This window comes from Mugil cephalus, chromosome 14 (genome assembly GCF_022458985.1).
Source record: "Mugil cephalus isolate CIBA_MC_2020 chromosome 14, CIBA_Mcephalus_1.1, whole genome shotgun sequence".
NCBI lineage: Eukaryota > Metazoa > Chordata > Actinopteri > Mugiliformes > Mugilidae > Mugil > Mugil cephalus.
This window is the reverse complement of record NC_061783.1, coordinates 17,276,373-17,297,466: the sequence shown is the minus strand read 5'-3', so window position 1 is coordinate 17,297,466 and position 21,094 is coordinate 17,276,373. Positions and strand designations below refer to the sequence as shown.

The window sequence follows — 21,094 nt, the reverse complement described above, 5'->3', positions numbered from 1 at the left end:
CGGCTTCTTTATGAGGCAACAGGGATATAATGCACTATATTAAAATGTGAATTCAAGACCATTTTTGTAATTGCATTACCAGGTGCCCACACATCATAACAATAACCACTCAAGTGCCCGTCAACCTGAATCAGTTGTAAGACATGACCGTTAGACAGCTGAGAGTGGTTAATGTCAGCAAACGAGCAGCGAAGTTGAAATGGCTCACAGTAATGGATATAGTTTTCAAAAATAAATTATTACAGCTGTAAGTAAAGCAAAGGCCGCTTTTAATAGTAGGCTAAAAGTAAACTGCAAAAAATAAAACAATAATAAAAAGCTAAAAGTAATGAATACAGTTGTGCATAAAAAGGAAAGTTAAATATAGCCAAAAGCAATAAAAATAAATAAATAAAAGTAATAGCTAAGAAATAGCTAACATAATATAAACATAAATGCCAGTTAGCATTTGGTTCAGTTAGCTGTCCATTAAGTTCAGTAAGAAGTTGAAGCAGTGAGATAAAGATAACAAAAATAGCTGATGTTAGTGAGATAGTTAAAGCAACAAAAAATGGTTCAAATAGTCGTCTAAAAAATTAAACAGATAAAACTAATGAACAATTGTCCAAATAACTAGTGTTTGCAAACGCAACTAAAACCTTTACCGAAAAATTGTTGAAATAGCAAAACTCAATCAATAAATTGTCAAAATTTTGAGTTAAGGTAGCATAAACACGATTGAAATAGCTAGCTAAAACAATAAAAAAAAATAGCTGGTAAAATAATGACAAAATGGTTAAATAGAAAAACCAAGAAACTCGAGACCCAGTTAGCTAAAACCTGTTGAAAAAAGCTAGCAACAAAGCTCTTGAAAAAGTTAAGAAATTGCGTAATTATTTTGCTAAGGGTCACAAAAACTGTTGAAATAGATCGTCACACACATTGGAAATAAAACAATAGCTAAAGGTAATCAATCTTGAGACACAGTTACAGTAGCCAGAAGCAACAAAAGGCTGGTGAAATAGCACATTTTTGAAACAACAAAGTAGTAAGTAATAAGGTAGCCACAGTTAGTCAAACACTGAATATTCAGTTGCGTAACAGTACCAATCGTTATATATTTAACACAGATTATTAAGTAGCATTCAGCCGCTTGATGCCGTAGGAGGTGCCAATGAAGTTTCCTTTAACCGATGACTCTGAAGTATGTCTGACAAAAAACTCTGGGACTCCGATCGTTCTTAGTTTAGTACGTGCAATGAGATGACGCTGTGTTGAATGTTAATTTCCTTTTTATAAGAACACTGCGTGATTTTAGTAAGTGTAACTGACATACAAATCAAGTGCTCTGTCCAACAATGTTACCATCTCCTCATCTTTGCTGGGCTCATCTGAGTGATGCAGATCTGGTTTGCGTGTGAATAATCGCAAAGGACCGGAACTATACGAGAGAAAACTGTCAAAAGGGCTCGACTCCAAGCCTTTTTCTCCAGCCAGGGCTCTTGAGATAAACCGCAGTCACAGTAGGAGGCATTGGACCGAGCCGAAAAGCCAGTCAGAGGGGATCATCTCATCAGGAATGAGATCAATTTTAAAGAGGAAAGAAAAGAGGGAACAGCAACAGAAAGTGGTAATGGGCCCCAGACCCTTTTCTCTTCCACCCACTCAGCAGGACATGCCTAAGGCCAGAAGAATGCCCCATATTTACTTTCCCTCCTTCCCATTCCTCATCACCACACACACTCAGCACAAACACAGACGTTCTCCTTAACTTTGCTTCCCACTCCACCCCCGTTGTCCAATGTAGTGCCCCAGACTGTCCTGTCAGATTTTGTAATGTCATCCCGCTTCGTGATGTTCCCCGTCTCCTAAACGCGCTCCTCTCGCTGCTGTCAGAAGCACTTTGCCTGTGACCGGGGGGCACTCTGATCAAATACAAATGCTTGCAGTTGTTTGAAGGAGTGTCTGAGCACAGCGTATGTAGTTTGGAAAAGAAGTCTTTAAGTAATAATGAGTTTAACATGTGTGTGTCTTGAATGTAAGACAGAAGTGTTTCAGCTGGTACCACTTTACACGCTTATAGATAAATATGACCATCCACGTGGAGGATCGAGCCAAAAGCATCCTGCATCCAGGATACAGTACGCTTAATGTGTTTAGCCTTTTTCACTTAGGCTTAGAGAAATAAAACAGAACAGTGGGAGGATAATGAAATCTAAATAAATATGATTTTTTATTTTTTTTTGGCTAGTGGATAAACAAGCTCAATATTTATTATCAAGAACTCATCTGATCTCATTTCTGATCAACATCGAATAAATCAGTAAATAAATTGGAAAATTCCACAATCCTCTAGTGTTGAGATTTTATCAGTCTAGGAAAAGAGAGGAGAATGTGATAAATAATCTCAAGTTCATGATTTAGAAAAATGATTTTCCGAAGGATTCCCATGCTCATTTTTTTTATCATTATTATTATTTCTCTCCCTTCACTGCAGGGTTTTGGGAGCGTGTCTGCAGAGCATTGGCTGGGAAACGAGTATGTCTACCAGCTGACCAGTCAGAGGCAGTATGCCCTCCGTGTAGAACTTACAGACTGGGACGGACACCAGGCTTTCTCACTATATGACCGCTTCCAAATCGGCAGTGAGAAACAGAACTACAGGTAATACTGCTTGGTTTTCATTGTGTTTCCTGTTTTTATTTTGTACTTGCCTTGCCTTTGTTTTAGAGGTCAACCGATATATATTGGCCGGCCGATGTATCAGGCCGATATTTCCGTTTTTTTACTGGTATTGGTATCGGTCGATACACGGGTGCGTTCACTGACACTTTTTTTTTTTTCTGCAGTCAAGACTTTCAGACAGGCGCATCCACAGGCAGCCCTGTGCTGCTTGAGACACTGTGGACCTGTGCAGCCCATATATTACCCCTCCCCCACTAGCAGAGTGCACACCACAGCTAGAAGCTGTAAAATGCTTGTAGTCTTGTATTTTCCTTTTTTTAAAAAACAAAACAAGCAGTATCAGCTCCAAATATCAGATCAAAAAAAATAGGCAGCACGTATCGGCCATCGGACAATGCTGATGCAAAAAACAAAAGGTATCGGTACTAAAAAATCCATATCGGCCGGTCTTGACTTTTCTTTGCTTCTTGTGTTTTCCCCCTTTCATTGTTGGATTGGTTTCTCCCCGCCCTCATTAGTTTCACCTGTGTCTCATTAACGCCTCTGCTCATGTATTTATAGCCATGCCTTTCCCTCTGTTTGCTGTCAAGTCATGTGGAATGTTACCCCGTTTGTCTTGCTGTTCAGTTCCTCATGTTCTTGTTTCGGTCTTCTCTGGGTACCCTTTTTGATACCCTGCCTTCTCTGCAGCGCCTTAAGTTGTGCTTTTAGAGTTTTTATTAAAGTCATGTAATAAAAACTCCCCCCTCCCCTTAGTGTCTTGCATTTGGGTCATCCCTCCCATGCTGGTATTCGTGACACACATAAGATCATGGCGTAAGGTGCAGAGCTATGCCATGCCTCTGGTTTATCTCAGAGACAAAATCACAATCATCTGTTACACAAAGTTGACACAGCTAGCATAATAAAAGCTGCAGAGGTTTCAGTGCAAGTGCTTTAATGCTGAAGTGAGGCTTTGGCAGTGTTCACAGTGCAGTCGTTGTCATCGTGCAAGTAAAATGGAAGCACTTGAAGCAAGGGAAACACAAGCTAATAAAACTTTTATAGCCTGTATTGATTAAAACAAAAGTGCATTTGTTCCATTGGACAGCCATGAATGACCAAAACCATTGCTAAGACACTTCTTGCTAAGTAGACTTTGGTCTCGTATTGACCTTTTCTTGCCTTGATATTACAAAATGGTGAAACCCCGTATTTAGCATGTGTCGGAAATGAAGGAATGAGGAAAGAGTTTACACAAAGAGAGAAATTCTTAAATGGAAAGTCAAAATGTCCAAAAGTGTTAAGATTATAACTCCTGGTTGTAACTGTGAGCTTTCCAGGCACTTCAATCATGTCTATCCTGTTATATAAGTGTGTGGTGAGGTTTGTCTTATTGCGAATTCCTTCCAACCCAAATGTATGCTTGTCGTCTCCTCACTGCAAACTTTCCTTTGATTGATGCTTTGTCCTTGTGTGTTACGGGGCAAAGGTTTCTGTTTTCTTTTGAGGGGGTTAATGATAACGGGCCTCAAACTATGGCAGATGCTTGGCCCTCTCAGATGTGGAAAACTACTGCAAATTCCTCAGAGTTCCAAGCAATTGCTGGCTTCAGAGGCGATGGTCTGACATCTCCAATTCCGCCGTTCTCCCTGGATGGCTGGTTCTTTGTGATAAGAGGTCCCTTTGGTTGTGAAATGTCTTGTGTGCGGCTTTGAAGGTTGGAGCGCGATCCTGCGTCTTAAAAGCCTTTACCTCGGCCCTTCCATTCCTCACACCAAAGCTCCCGAAAATAATCTGGGTTTCCAAGTGTTTCCAGGGTTATAGAGTGTTTTTGCCATATCTAATTGTCAGGATTGTGTTGTGATGACAAGGGTTTCACCTTACGGAGATTCTGTGTTGAGCAGCTTGTACCGTGAGTGGGCCCTGCAGTTTCCTCAAAGGGATCAGAGAATGAGTTTCACACAAGCGGAAGAGATCAAATTAGTTTTTTTGTTTTGAATTTATGGTGAAGCTGAGGTATTGTGAGGCCACAGCGTGGGGAAACGAGTGAAACTCCATCTCTTGTTACCTTCGGTCTTATATCTGGTTGTGGTTTGAAAGCGCAGATGCTGACTTCAGGCTTGTCAGCATCTGCGCACAGTTATGCAGAAGCATCTTAAACTTTTCAAAACTAGAGGATGACCTTACATTCTCTGCAGGCCTCTTTCACACACAAAGACCACACGAACAATTAAATTATATCACATTTTCCTGTGTTTGACACATATTTTTGACTTTCCACACTCGAACTTTTGTGCAACAATAAATGTTTTTGTCCCCACTGAGGCAGGCAAAGGGCATCCCCGGCCATTTCGGTCTGTTTTGGATTCAGGCTCACACTGTTTAGGACTCCAACCAGCATGCTGATCTCTATAAATAGATTTGTTCTTGAAAAATAGTTGTGGTATGATAACCACACATTGCTTCTCTGAAACAGGGGCCAAAACAAACCAGATGGCCAATCCCCAAACAAGCCTGCGCTGCCATATTCTCTGTTCTTTCTGCTTTGGCACCTACCTGCTTTTAAATGTCAAACGATCTGCAATGAGCTCTCCAGATTGCATTTATTGCTTTGAAACTTAAGCGATAGTTGAAAGCGATAGGGCCTGCCTTTTCAGTTGGTTTTGGAATATTTTCTGTCATCTGCGGCGGTTTACTGGAACACCGTCTGCGTCAGTGCAAGTCAGACAAACATTTATAAAGACCTCATACTGTATAGTCAGTCTGTTTCTCTTTCACTCTTTCTGTCTCTCTCACACACACGCTCTAAAAGCAAAACGGGGCCACGAACAGACAAGCACCACTTGGAACGCGGGCCGAATAACAGTCTGAGAGTCCAACAATGCACACGACTCGCCATTTATCATAAACAATATTGAGCGTTACCAGCCAGGAAATGTTTGTCTTGCTGCCAGCTTAGCGGTTTCATGTAGTGTACTGCGAAGAGGAAATTACTCAACTGGCGGAGAGGGAGGGAGGTGTGCAATTATTCCTTGGTGAAATATAGAGTTCTAATCTTTTATAGATGAAATCATGTACACATAGTAAATGTCACATTCATTACCAGGGCTCTGCTGGACCTGCCATTTATCTTCACTCAGTCATCTAATTGTTGTCGGCTTTGCCCGCAACAATAAAACTGCTGAAGCAGTAAATTATTATAACAATTGATTCATTTGACTCACACAGCGGCTTCAAATTCACAGTTTATATGGAAACATGACTATTAAGAAATGAATCCCTGCCTTTAGAGATATACACAAATGATAAGATGACAACTTATTTACAGCCTGAATCAGTGCATTTACAGTTACGTCAGTGCGACAGCAGCCAGATACAAGAAGAAGAAAAAATCCCCGTGAGCTACCAGCCAACAATCAGCAGCGTCACACTGATGGTGACTGAACGTATCTTTGCGCGACAAATCTGAGCTGACTGGATCTATAAAGTTCCCACTGAACCGCAACGTCATAATGTTTTGAAACAAGCTCATTTTGTTGTTTGCTTCATAGAAACTAGGGTCGCCGTAATTGCCGTAAGGTTACTAGCTTGATAAACAGCTGAAAAAAACCTCTGTCATAATTACTCATTTGGGTCGCAGAAATGAAAATAATGAAATCAAACATAATTTAATGACCTGCAAATATTATTGTAGCTACGGCCATCAGATCAACAGATTTGGTTAATCACTCTCATTTGTCAAAGTTTCTTAGTTTCTTCGGTGCAGAAATGGCTCCACTTTAATTGCTTTAAATCATTTGAATGGGAATTAAGAAAAAAAAGAAAAAACAAAACTGTATGACATTGAAAGTGAGAAGCCAAAGACGTGCAAAATCAAATATGAGGCTAATTTAAGAAAATACACTCAGAGTGAATGAAAACAAAACAGTGCTGAGTCAGAGTGAAAACTGTGGTACAGAATGAGGAAAATTGCATGTTACACAAAGCGATATTATGTAAGAAGTAATGAAAGAGCCAAAACCGAACTAAATGATTACAGAGCAAGAGCAAGAGTGCTTTGATATGAAGTGGCTTAGTCATTATTTTGCATTGTAACAAAAGAAATTATTATTAAAACTCTTAAGCAAGAAAGAATAATTTACCTTCCCACACGATGTTGTGATCGAGGTCGTATCCCTATCAAAAGTACAACACAGTGTCGTCTGTGTAAAGATGTATCTAATAAGACAGTCTTCATACAAAAATTGACGAAAACCAGCACCAACTTGCAATAAATGCGTGCGTATTTACTGAATGCCATTGAATTCCCAGTGGATCACTTTCTCTAACTGGACCAGAGGCCCACTTAAAATGCTAGCTTGGAATAAATGTGCATAAACAATTTTTAATGGCAGACCAGGTCAGGAAGGGTTATAGTAATATTATGCGTGATTGCTCTCCTAAAATAAAGATCTTAGTTGCTAAAAGCCCCGAAAGACAGACTGAGTGCTCATGAAAGATTATTTGATGAAAGCAAAATTCTTGAAGGTCCAAGTAGACTACTATTAATTAGCCATTAACTCGCTATGAAATGTATATGTTGTAGTCTGAGTCTGAGTCTGTGTCTCTGTAGCATTGCCACAATTATTCCTAGAAGTAAGAAATTTTATGTGCAGGTAATTACTTTTGCAAAGTGGAATGTGACCCACCAAATATGTTTAATGATGCATCCTAAAACACTACTGCACACGCGGAAATACGGCAAAGTACCTTGGGCACCAAAACAAGCAATCAATCATTCCTTAAAGTGTCCAATATAGAAACATTAGCAGTAGTTGAACGTATGCACAGACACAAGCTGGGGTTTGCACTGAAATATCTATAATATTCACGTTCTTAGCCTCCCAACTGGATGAAAGGACTCATATGTTTAGTTTTGAACAAGCAGTTACATCTTTATTCAATATCTTTCCTTGTTCCAAAAGCCAACTTTTCACATCCAGTGATTTCTCCATATGGTAAATGGGCCGTGGTCCCTGTGGAATCAGATAGATTTCATTTAGATGTTTTTCATGTGGGGATTTTGGAAAGAGATTTGGGTTCCAAAACACGGTGACCTCTCTTTTCCAGTACTCACACTGAGATAATCTTAGATACATTAGGTAAAGGGTTTAACCACTACTACTTCTGTGGTACTCTTTGCAATGAGCACAATGCATAAATAAAACTGTATAAAACAATGGTAAATAATTAGAGGGAATTTATTTACACTGTTGCTAGTCTATATTTGCCTTTACAAACACATTACTGTACACGTGTCTCAGTGGAGCTATATATGGCACCCAGTGGCAACAGAGCAGCCAGACAGACACCTCTGTGGCCCTGCGGTAGGAAGCCAGCCATTGGTCAGGGTGATTAACCTCTGCAATGAGCCAATCAGGCTGAAGTTCAGGAGGCTAATGACTGCCAGGTGTGTAACAACAAACTTAGCTCTTAGCTATGTCCTTCAAGTAGGGACACGGAAGACAGCAAGCATACTAAACCTGGTAGGACACTGCAAACAGGAATGTTTTCTTTCAAAAATGCTTCAGCCACTTTAACTGATATGAGTGAGATTTTATACACATTAAATGTCCATATATTAATATCTGGCATTTTCTACAGAGAATTCCTTGAACTTTGTGCAGTGTAACGTACATTACATTGGACACATTGTTTCAGGATTTGGTGCAAACCTCCCCTGAGGAGATTTTCTTTTTATATACATATATATATATATATATATATATATAAAATCAAGCTATGACAGCAATATCCTCTGCTCAGAGTAACACATTGTGTTGAGAAATGGAACATGTCAGCTAGAAGAAAGACTACAAGCAGGACACATCTTAGCAGGGCTCCACTCCCATCACAGCCTGCTCAGCTGTAATCCAGCAAATCTATCTGTGTGGGGAGAAGGAGAGAGATCCAAGAAGTCCTCCGTGAGCACTTCTCTGCTTTAGATCAAGCTTACTACTGCTAATGTGAAGGCTAATTCGTGTTATGAAAATGGTTTTCTTACTCAAAGTGTGAAGCTTTCATTGCGCTTGTAAGAACGCTGTTAAACGTTTTAATGAGCACGTTTTAGCCTGAAGCCTGATAAAATGTCAATCAGTGTAACCTAGTTTTGCTTGGAAGTGGTCTCAGATAAACACATTGCCGTCACCCGATAGCTCACCTGACCCCGCTGCAACTCACTTCCCACGTACACAATTTGCAGCTGTAATACTCTGGAGCATAGACTCATTACGACTGAAACTGAATCTGTATCAAGGCTTTGAGGCAATTCTCATTTGCCCTCTGTGTTTTTTTTTAGTCATGCACAAATCTTTGGTTTTATTTGCATGTGGTCTGGTGTAGCCACCCCAGAAACCGTGAGGGTGAGTAGAATTCGTGACACCGAACACGTTGGATGGTTAGAGTTTAGATTGTCTTGAAAAAACAGTGTTGCAGATATGAAGGATAAACAGTCGGGGATGTAGTTACGACTGTTTCCAGTATTGGCGTGACAATGAATTGCAAAGGAAACTGACCAGATGAGCAATGACTTGGTGATTAATTTCAAACATATGCATGTTAATCATAAAAAAGTCTGCTTTTGCTCAAACGTGTGGTTTTAGCTGTAACATTTGCCAGGTTCGGGTCAGGGATACTTGCGTCACGTTTCTGCATATGTGACATTTGTGAACTATGTAGGTTGTGCACCAAAAATTTGCGCAAATTTTACAAAAACATTCACCGGTATCTAAGTAATTTTTTTCATTAAACAAATCCCCATAAAGCTTCAGATTTGCTTGTCAGCATTGCTGTAGATGTTCTGGAAATTTCCACGTTGTGCTACTCACCACATCAAACCTTTGAAAAGTCTATGAATGTTGATGCCAAGCAATTTTCAAAAAAAAATTCTCTCCACATAACAATGGTTAGCAATTATTAACCTGCAGTCCACAACATATTTACATCACTAAATATTTGCAAGGATTCTCTGTGATAAGTTTGTGATTCAGTTAGGAAATTGAAGCTAATAAATAGGCTAAGGTATGCTCGCTAGCATTAGCAGTGATTCCCACTATATGTTTACTTTTTTTTTAAGATGAGTGATAAGAATTGTGCCGGTGAATAGGACATTTACTGAGTTTTATTATTCCGTTTTTTAATATTAAGATTAAGTAGGGACTCCTTACCTTACTATATGTGTTCTATATTAAACTTGGCCTGGGGCTATTTATAAATATACATTATTTTTATAATTTTCGCATTCAATATTGCGCTATTCAAACATTGCACAACTCAAAGTTGCACAAAAAATCTTTTTTTTTTTTCTTAATTTCAAACAAGTGCAACAGTAGGGTGGCCATGCAACTGATGTAAACATACCTGGCATAAACACACATACATACATGGGATTTCACCTGGGCACTAAATAGAGTCTCTTTCAGTATGTGGGGGAAAACTAAGAAAAATATATAAAAAAAATCTCTAATCAACCAAAGATTTTGCGACCCCCTGCAGTACCGTTGCAGATCCCCTCTTAAAGACTTATACGTCAAAAGATGACAAACCATCCCCACTGGCAATAAGGGAACTGAGATGGAATGAAAGGAAGAAGCAAAACCAAATTATTCCTCTTAAAGTGTCACATTTCTGTCACTAATGAGTGTTGACCAACTACATAACTGGCTTTACATGGCCACAGTGAGATTACCGGACATTCCCTTTTTGGTTTCTGGTCTGGCTCAACTTTCCTGATACATTTTATTAGCATGAATCATAGATGCCATCATTGGCTCCAAAACAGGCATCTCTTCCTCTTGAGTTCATTACTTGACCCATCGTCGGATTACCCCACTTATCATTCGAGTGCATAATGAACCCTGACAGGAAAAACTGCAGATGTCAGTTGGGCTGGGGGATTGTTGGTCTGGTAAACGCGCAGCGTGGCCGGTAAACACAGCCGCAGACTATTTAAAGCGGCCTGTCAAAGTGTCACGCTGAAAAGCCTTCTTGATGGCGCGGCCCGGCAATCCGTCAGCGCGGCGGAGATCGTAACAGCTTTAGTAAAACGGAGAGCAAATACGCCTCGTCTGTTCTTTATCAGCGCGGTAGCAGACCTCATCCTTGACGCTGCTGTGTTTTATTCCCGAGAATGAGGAATTAGCTGATAGAAGTCGTGCCTCTCAGAATTGCGGCAGCGTTTCGGGGATGTGCATTACATGAACTGGACAGCATCTCCAAAGACATCTGTTGCCCTGTGGACCCCAGATAATCGTCAACAATGTGTCACAGATGACATAATGTCCGCACACACGTACAGGAACCATGCGCATTTACACGCTCTACTTCTTGTAATATACTCACAGGCCCTTATCTAAACTCGCCATGTCCACTGGTCATTTCGGTGCCACTGATTAGACACATGACTCACCCTTGCATTGTGGGATTATGCTTTCTGGTTTAGTGGCTTAGTGAATTCCCCACGGTGACCTGCAGTCATACGTTTCACTCCGCTTTGCAATTCGGCCATTTACACAGCTGTCCAAATACAGGAGTCTTTCACGTTGAATGACTTACTTTCCTGAGGAGTCTTTGAGATGTCGAGACGCCTCCTAGCGCTATAAGTGCTCGCGGAGGTTGTGCGGTGCTTACACAGCTTTTAGCGTCTAAAAAATGCTTTCACATTTGTTACTTTCTCATCGGAAAAGGGTTCCCTACACGCCCATGATCCCCTATTGTCCAGAAATGAATTCAGGAATGTATTTTGTTTGAGAGTGACCCGTACTTAATAATAGAGACCTCACTGGCTTGGTGCTGCAGTCCTGGTGCAAGGGCTGCTATTGGGAGAAAGTGAGAGAGCGTGAGAGAAACAAAGACGTTAGGCGAGAACAAAAGCCAATTTGCAGCGCTGCCGGATATATGTTCTGTCAGAGGCGCATTCAGGACATTCTCACCAGGAGAGAAATCACAGCGAGACACACCCAGGGAAAAATAAGCCTCCAAGCCACATATTATATTAGCTTTTAATTTGAGTTCCGTGCATTTAGAGCGTGAAGGAATTCCTCTTTTCAGTCTCAGCAGATAATGCCATTTAATTTCAGTACTATCTCACCACCCCTTAAACCGAACGGACGATTACCGGGGTGACGCTCGGCAGCTCCCGATAAAATACGACGTGTGTAATTGTTGCTTTTGTCTTCAATAATTCAACAGCGGCCGCTTTGCAGTCGACTGAAAATGATTCACTCTACGTTTCATGAACAGCGCTGTGTTGTTTTAAATCTGCAAGCTAAGCAGACAAAGGCAATAGCACCACCTACAGAAACTCAGTCATTTTTATTATTAAAAAAATAATCATAATAAAACAAAAACAGAAAAGGCAGTTCATTTTGTTCTGGACCGAGAGTTTGCTGCTTGATTTTTACAGCTAAATCCCGATCGTTTCAACATTGTTAAAGTAGGTTTATATAGTTTTACAAATAAAATTCAAAGACTTATTTGCATTTTTTTTTTTACATCCCACTCCCCAGTGAGGTTCTGTTTCAGGGAGGATTCCCCCTGTATTCATGATCAGCTTCTATCTAGCACCTGGATCTGCGTTACTCTAACCATGCAGCATGCTTGGATTAAGTTGAGCAGCCCCCTAACAGACCTGCCATATTTATTCATGTAGAAGATACGGACTTACACAGTATGCACTCTGTAGTTATTACATGCCTGCAGCCGTCTAGCATCCTTTCTGCGTGCGTGTTATCTTGCAGATTGGGTCTTGTTTAATTTTTTCCTGGACTGCAGCCAAAATGCAAAGCCGTGTAAGGCATGGAAATACAGATGGATTAAACAGGCTTCTTATTGCTGTGAGTAGCTGTTGTTCCAGGTGTCCTCTGTGTACTCAATCACAACAAAAAATAAACAGCTCTCTGGAGACATTTCTTGCAGCGTATTATGTCTTCTTGCTCCCTTTATTGCTTACACTGCTCACATCGGCATCCTTCTCTCCCCCTTCCTCCCCCGTGTGTGTGTGTGTGTTTTCATGTCCTGACTCCCTCCTCTCCTTGATGTCTTTCAGGCTGTTCCTGAAGAGCCACAGTGGGACCGCAGGCAGACAGAGCAGTCTGGTGATCCACGGAGCAGACTTCAGCACCAAGGACATGGACAATGACAACTGCCTGTGCAAGTGCGCCCTCATGCTAACCGGTGGTAAGTGCAGCCAAGCTAACATTACAACCACTGACAGGAGAGGTAAATAACCCGGACCATCTTGAGACGATACAATGTTCTGCTGGGAAGCCTTTGGATCTGGCATTCGTGTGGGTGTTACTTAGACATGTAGCATCCACCTAGACAGACTGCCCAGCAGGATGCAGCCTGACACGCACAAAAACATGAAAAACAGCACAAGGTGTTGACCTGGCCTCCAACTTCACTAGATTCCAAACTGATCAAGTGTCTGTGGGGTGATCCACAGAGGCCCCTCCCATCAACCCACACCACCCAGGTTTCCTTTCCGATCCAGTACTGAGTAAAATTCTGCCTGGTATCGGCGATACCATTCCGATATCGATACTGTGTGTAAATACACCCATAATGTGTCTGGTAGACCTAAAAAAGTATTGCATTTCAAATCATAGCTTCATAAAGAATATAAGACATCAGAACAATTTATGTTTATTTTACATTGAGGTAGTGGCCTCATTTACTATATGCAACAACAGAAAAACCAAACAGAGATCATACAGAATATGTGAAAATGCTGTTTCAAACACTAAAAAGGGAATAAGTAAAATATAAATTATTGTTTAACTATTAAGAGCTGCTATAAAATGAAAACTTTCATGCTAAGTCTGACCCTGTACTCTCCTCTTATATTCGCCTCATATTCTGTGTTGTGGTTTAACCTGATGTGTTTCACAAGGTTTGTTGTGTTGCCACAGCTCAATAGTTACTTTCCACTGTGTTCCTACATTACCTTGAATGACTGAATTAGCGAAAATATTGATATTTTGATTTGAGAATTGATTTTAGAGCATAAATAGTATCGATCTGCACATCACTACCCCCCACTAACAGCATTCTGAATCAAAAATACTGGGGTTCGTCACAGGTACTCCAATCAACCACACTACAAAAAGACACAAACAGAATTATAAATAAAAAGATGGAAAAATAAGATGGATTTTCAATAAAATGGAATATTAAGATATTATATTTATTGCACCAGAAAGATAAATCATTGCATTTGCTGAGGGTTCGTTAAAAAAAAATAAAAATTCTGCTGAAGCTAACTTTATTTTTAAGCTACAAAAAGTAGTTACAATAACGTGGGATTATAGTTTAACCATTTGTCCCTCTTTATGTCTATTTTATAAGAAAGCTATGGAGAAGTGTAACTTTTCCAAAAACAATTTTCCCCAGCACCACACTGTCCACTGGCCGGTCATTAGTTCAGGCCACTGGGATCACAGCCTCCGCCTGCATGGCTTTCACTGGGCAAAAAGCGGCCGCTTCTACCTCTCTCCCTACACGTATCGGCCTGTATCCTTCATCCCCACCCACTTGCAGAGCGGTGCGGTTGGAAACGAGCGCATTATAAAAATCCCCGGGCGCGGCACCAAGTGTCAGGGAGATTTAAAATGACTCCGCTTCTCCTGCTGTGTAAGTGGAGCCCGCTGACCCTCGCTCTCACCTCGCGGCAGCTCTGTAGCTTTGGAGTCCTGACTTCTAATCAAGCATTTCTGAACGCATATTTGAGATCGACATTACCTCTTAGGTCACTCTGAACGCTGAAGTGGTTTAAAGGGAACTGGCATCCGATCGCTAATCAGCACCCACCACTTGATCTGCAGGATTTATAGCCTGCCTATGGCTGCAGAGGATAAGCATGACAACATGTAGCCTGACTGGTCGGAAACCCAGCGGCGCACTGTGCTAGCTGCACTAGATACAGTATATCATTTGATTTATACCCTGCATTTATAAGGGCAGGGCTGACACGAAATGATGTAAGTGTCTGGACTATACAAGAGGAAAATACTTCTCTGCCACATTTATGAGAACAGCCACAGCGTGCCATGCTAAGAATACGTAGGAGGATACAGCGTGCGGACACATATAATGTATATATTTACCCAGCGCAGGAACATACAGTAGGGATGCAGCGCTTACGATTTATTTATTTCATTTCGAAGGACGACATCCGCAATGATTTTACAACTCGGTAAAAACCTCTGGTCTGGAAACGGAGAGGACACCGATCGTAAATTCCAAAGGATTGCTGATGCGCACGCTGAATGTTTATGTGGCGGGTTGCGCGGCCTGCGGTTTATCAACAAGCATCATGAGGGAATGGCTCACATTCGCTGTAGTGCGCTTTACGGCCGGCGAGGGACGAGTACTTTGAGAAAATAAAACAGCAGGTTGCACCGAAAACAGAAAATACTGCAACGCTAAATTTCCAGACATGTTTAAAGCCCATCATCTGTCTCCTCATTCCAGCTGGGACTTGGCTAAACTATTAGCTTTTGTGTGAAGCTTAGCCTGTTGTTAAAGCTATTTGACCAGTTAGCTGTAAACACAAGGCCGTTTCAGCTTTTCTTTGAGCTCTTTTCTTTTGTTCTCCACCACCTCCTGAGGGAAGGATCTGGATCTCCCTTTAGCTGCTAAACCAGCTAGCTCACTGGCTAGTTGCTAACATTTGTTTTTGGGTGCTGATTAGGCGATTTACAGCATGTTTTAAGCTAAAAAAAACAAAAACAACTGATGCAAGTTGCATGATTGAACCAAAACTGCAAAGTCGTCACCTCTAAAAATCAAAACAATAAGTTAAAAGATGCTAAAATGCACCAGTTAGCCAAATAGAAAGAGCGTGCTGGGTAGTATCCTTGGAAATGTGACATAATTATCCGTTCCATTACATAGCCGCTTTAACCTTTAACAACTCGGATCCTATGCTATAGCACAGCAAGTGCAATTTGTTATATTCAGCTCCCGCTGCCAACGGCACCTGATATTACATACAGCTGTGGAAATGTATGGAGACATCCATCAGTTTCCATGATACGCTGGCCACGTGTCTCACGACGAAGCAGCAATCAATGTGAAATTTATATGTGTGTGCGGTACATGCGCCAGCAGCAGCAGCCACGGGTGGGAGTACTGCCCCTGATTACTGACTGAGGTCCCGGTGAAATGTCACACTGGTGGTATTCAGGTCTGTCAGAGGAGAGAGGAGAAGCGGTGCCATTTGTCGCTCTGTGACTGCACATACCATGCCGGACATTATGTTCTATATCTGACCGCGTATCGGTGAGGCTGTTTTCACCAATTCAGCTTTTAAGTTCTGAATTACGGCACGTCACTAGGATTGAAAACAGCCAGTGCTGAGGTATGCACTGACTTGAAAGTGCTTCACATTAAATAATTTAAAACATATGAGGCATCCAACAAATCATTAAAGTGCAGTGCTTCTCCTCCAGTCAAGGACACGCTCTATATCATGCAGATATAGTTCCGGGAAATCGTGAAATGTGTCACCTTGTAGAATAAAAGCTTCCCATGCCATTCACGACTCTTATGTCTCACTGAAGCCTGTACACTTTGCTTTAAATAGAAAGCGGTTCCCAAAAGTGTTCAGCAACAGGTACTGGTATGCTGATGAACCCTCTGACAGTAGCACACTGGGCAGATAGCAGGGAATCGGGGGTCTGAGTTTATGCCAATGCTCAGTGGGCGAGGCCATGGGAAACTTTTAACCTTTACCAAGGACAAATCACACCGTAGAGGTGACTTTAACTACAACTTGACAGAGGAGGGATACTGTAATATCGTGTTTGGTGATTCTGGACGCTGTACATAACAGTGTCTTATCCTTATCTTGTCATTTTCTTTTCCAGGTTGGTGGTTTGATGCCTGTGGCCCGTCCAACCTCAACGGCATGTACTTCACCCAAGGGCAACACATTGGGAAGTTGAACGGTATCAAGTGGCACTACTTCAAGGGCCCAAGCTACTCCCTGAAAGCCACAGCCATGATGATCCGTCCTCTGGACTTCTCCTAGTCGCCTGAACTCCCGAACTTCAATCTTCCGAAAACATCTATGTAACACATTAGAGGGACGCTTCCTATGTTATCCTCTCATCTCATCTCATTTTCCGTGGACGTGGGAGCCGTCCAACGAATTGTTCTGTCCGGGCCTCCCCGGGGCGGCCGATGCGCTCGCGTTGCCCCGTAACCTTTTCCAACCTCTCATCGAACTGACAGAGCAGCTGCGAGGGGAAGGAACCGCAATGCACCTGAACTGATTCCCCCGTTCGAGGAGGACAAAGTGTGTGCGCGGCTTGTATGAATATCCGAGCAAACCCGATTCTTTGAAATTTCTGGGACCTGTGTTGGTGGACTTGAACTCTTCCGAGTGGAAAGCTGCTGTGGCTGAAGCAGCAGCGACTCCGAAAACTGCAGGACAGAGAAAGCAAAAACGGTGCAGCCCATACATGTTTTGCGATTGTGTCGTATATTGAGTTTGTCGTATTATTATTTTTTGTAACGGTACACAATAGCAAAAGTGAGATGATGTTGTCTTTTATACTGTACAGTATATACTGAATTTCTTTTGTGCGCATTACGTATACAGCAATGAAACTTGCTCACTTTTAAAGGTGACCTTGATGGGTGTACAGTCGGTCACTCGCAGTTATTCGCTGGCAATTATACACTTGCTATTTTGACAGAGGGTGATTATTTTCCAACATGTGGGGTTATTATTGGATTAGGTTCTGCAGTGAGACCTGTTTGTCTTTGTTATTGGCTGAGGGACAACTAATACCGGCCAAAATTCAGATCGTGAGCGATCACTTTACCTCTGCTCAATAAAACATTACACAATGACATTCATTCAGATGCATATAATTAATGATGTGTAACAATGGTAGCTGGAGCGAAATCAGGTTTTCGTATACCTGGCCCAGATGAGATGAAAAGGTCATTATGGAGATGTGCAGTAAATACTTGTCTCAAAAAAAAAAAAAAAAAAAAAACATTGAGGTTCAAGGTTATTTCGTCATCCTTGTCTAACATCTGACCGCAAGACAAAGGGCAGATCATTAAGACAACTTACATCCAGAATCATTTTCGCAGACGTCCAGCCAGTTTCTGTTTCTCATCACTGCAGCTTAGATAAAAAAAAAAGAAAAAAAAAAAAGGCTGGATATGAAGCATGAAATGAATGATTCCATCAACTGATCCGTGTGAACATGAATTTCATAAGTTCCAGCTTATAACAACAGAATCTACTGTGGACTATTTACTGAAGGTACATGTGGCAAGAAGATAAAGTGCATCTGGAACTTGTAAAAGTACAATTGACATGTTTATTAGCATACTAAAATCGCATAATTTAAAGGGTGTGTATGTAAAGCAGCTTTCCTGAGGAAAGCTCTTCTGTTTTTTCATTTCATTTCATTTTTATTTTTTTTTACTCTGCCAGAAGTACAGTGGTGTTTTGAAGTCGAGCATAAGACGTAGAAGTTAAAATAATAACCCTGGAAAAATGTGCCTTTGATAACTTTGCTTTTACCTCATTAAATTCTAGATTTGCAGATTTATTTAAACATCTTTTGTAACATGTGGTCAGTGTTGTGTTGCTAGATTGAATAAAGGAGCATGTGATGCACTAACGTTTTCAATCTGCGTTTAGGCGGGACTTTGTGAGCCAAATTGATGTGACGATAGATGGGGGTTTTTCAAGTCGGGTGCTCCGCGGCTGGGCCCTCATCGTGTGTTTCTTTATGCAGGCGTGCTTCAAAAGGCTTCCTCCCGTGATTGCATCGCTAACACAGGTTTAAGTCTTCGTATACAAATGCTGCGCTGCAACGCATGTCATGAAAAGTAAGCTCACTGGCACAGGGAGACATGAGATAAATCACAGAGATAAACAGACGTGCTCTCTCTCGCCCTTTTCAGGACCAAACCAGATGGTGCAAAGATTAAAACTCCCTCTCTGCCCAGGCAGTGGAGTGGCTATTGTCTCGAGTGGTGGCTCGCTTGCTCGCTAGTGGCAATGACAGATTGCCAGAGTGTCAAACGATACTGTCAGGACTTGTAGTGTCTCTTCATAGTTGACATTCCTGGGCCTAATCAGAGGTTAAACAAATTACCGCAGCCTGCAGGTCCGCGGCGTGTCCTTCAGCGGCTGCGCTGACCCAACACCCTCGCTGGAATGTGTTCTATAGAGAATCTGAAGCAGTGGAGCGTGAAGAGGGTCCGCACAAGCTGGCAAACACCTATGTGGGTCTTAAGCGTTTTGTCCTTTGTTGGTGTGAGGACAGGAGGTAACCGAGGTCCAGCTGGAGTTTTGACTCCGGAGAAGGTTCCAGGGTGTCAAGCGAAGTGGTGTTTCCACTCGTAGCCTCCACATACGCACGTACGCATCGCCGTCCTCCCGCGGCGGCAGCGGGACAGCTCTGCCGAAAATGGATCTTTTCCTGAGGAGAAGCTGACGGGGCCGAGGCCACAGGACTCCCAGAGGGAGGCAAGGGCCCGAGCTGCACGCAGACGGACAGCGCTGGAAGAGAACCAAAATCAGATAGGACGCCACTCAGTACCTGCGGTATGAAGACCACAGAAGACCACTGAAAACCCCCTGAAGGGACCACCTGCTTGTGTAGAAATGAAGAAAACGCACAGAGAAAGGAAGTGGAAGCAAAAACAGAACATGTGCAGTCTTACTGTTTGATTCAGTACATATGAGATTTAACAAATCCTTAAGAATCTATTATTATTTGCAACACTGAACACACAAAATCACAGTCTATCACAGCTTGGGGATGGGGAAGGCAGAGGCAAACGTGACAACCAACAACATTCATGCAACAATAATTTGGAGGACAAAAACATTTACTTTGAAAATGGAGACCTGCTCAGCCCCTCTCCCTTTTTTGACTCTCACCTTGAAGTTTATATAAAAAAAAAAAAAGAAAAGAAAGAAAATTACTTTTTCAGTCATGTATCCTGTGTAAATTCATTTATTGAATCAATAACAAGTGAAAGGTGAGAACACCCACGAAGCTAGCGGTGCCTCCTCCAGCAGAAACAACTACTTCAAGTTTCTGACACTGACTTTTGACGAAGAACAAATGTAACAGAGGAGCGAGGGAACAATGGTTACGTGGCCTCACGTACGTGAGGCTGAATAAATTTAGCACGGTTATCAACAGGATTGATTGCTCTATTTACCACTGAAGATCAATAAATCACTAATGAAGAACCAGAAGTACCAGGACATTAAGTTGGAACTATGAAAAAAGAGTTAAAAAAACAGAAAAAAAGAAACATTTACAATCTAATTACCATTTGTCTTTCAAGTACCCTTTGTTGGTGTCCGTACAGTTGTGGTTTCAAATGAGCCATTAACTTGTTTTTCTTTTTAAAAACTGAGATCGGCAGTCAAAAATTTTCTGGTGGAAAAACAGGATGAGAGGAACTAACTGGAACCAGGGTGAGCCAGGGCTCGGCTAACACCCAAAGAGACGTCAGGGTCTCACTTATTTGACAAGGGTAACACCACGTCTACACAAAAGGCTTAGCTCTGAGCGGCAGATTAACAAAGCAGCAGCTTTTTACTCTCTACAGTTTTTTGAGCGCGACATGTGGGACTCGGGCCTCGTGCACTTTTTGGAAGTTGGTGAGAAAGAAACACCTCAATGTCTTTAACAGGGGGTCTGTAATCCATAGGGGGCCTGCAGACGTACTGCAAAGGGGTTGCAAAATCTTTGGTTGATTGGATATTATATATATTATTTTCCCCCATAAAATCAGGGCCTAACTAAATATAGAGTAAATATAGTAGTTACGTAAGGGGTAAAAATATGGAATAAGCTCAGTGATGAGTTGAAGTTACTGTATGTAGTTCTCTGTTGAGTTTTAAAAAAGCCTTAAAATGTAAAATATCGACTAATTATAAATTACAGCAATGTTTCTTTTGGTCTTATTATTTTGTATTGCTGATATTCTGGGTAATTTATATATTTTTTTTTGTGAAATATGTGGTTGCAATTATGGATAATATGTTCTGGCTAAACACACAAAACGGTTCATTTTGATGGTGGTGTAGCGTGACCAAAATAAATAATTTCATTTTCATTTCATTTCTTTTGAGGTTTTATTACAAAGCACATCAAAGTTCAGAGGGACTTTGAACAAAAACAGGTAGGGATCAAAGAGACTGAAGCAAGGAGGTCACTATATAGCATCTCATATCAACTTACTAACTCCCGTAGTGGCCTGTGATGTATTTTTTCCGAGATTCAAATAAATATCTAAAAGAGCTCCAAGGAATTAACTCACACATGCATCACACGACAATCGAAAATCTTTCCGTGCAACCAGCTGTGTGGTCTCTGCAGAACCTTTTAGGGCGCGGCGCTGAGATCATGCTCTG

At 41.5% G+C, this 21,094-nt stretch overlaps 1 protein-coding gene across 1 annotated transcript in view; it reads left to right on the top strand.

The window, feature by feature from the left end:
- angpt1 (angiopoietin 1) overlaps positions 1 to 18,341 on the top strand; it is a 53,586-nt gene extending 35,245 nt beyond the window's left edge. Inside the window, exons 7-9 of the mRNA XM_047605512.1 lie at positions 2,477 to 2,643; positions 12,731 to 12,861; positions 16,554 to 18,341. Of these exons, the coding sequence (XP_047461468.1) occupies positions 2,477 to 2,643; positions 12,731 to 12,861; positions 16,554 to 16,717 (462 nt within the window). The 3' untranslated portion in view covers positions 16,718 to 18,341. The remainder of the gene's footprint in view (positions 1 to 2,476; positions 2,644 to 12,730; positions 12,862 to 16,553) is intronic.
- The last annotated feature ends 2,753 nt before the right edge of the window (positions 18,342 to 21,094 follow it).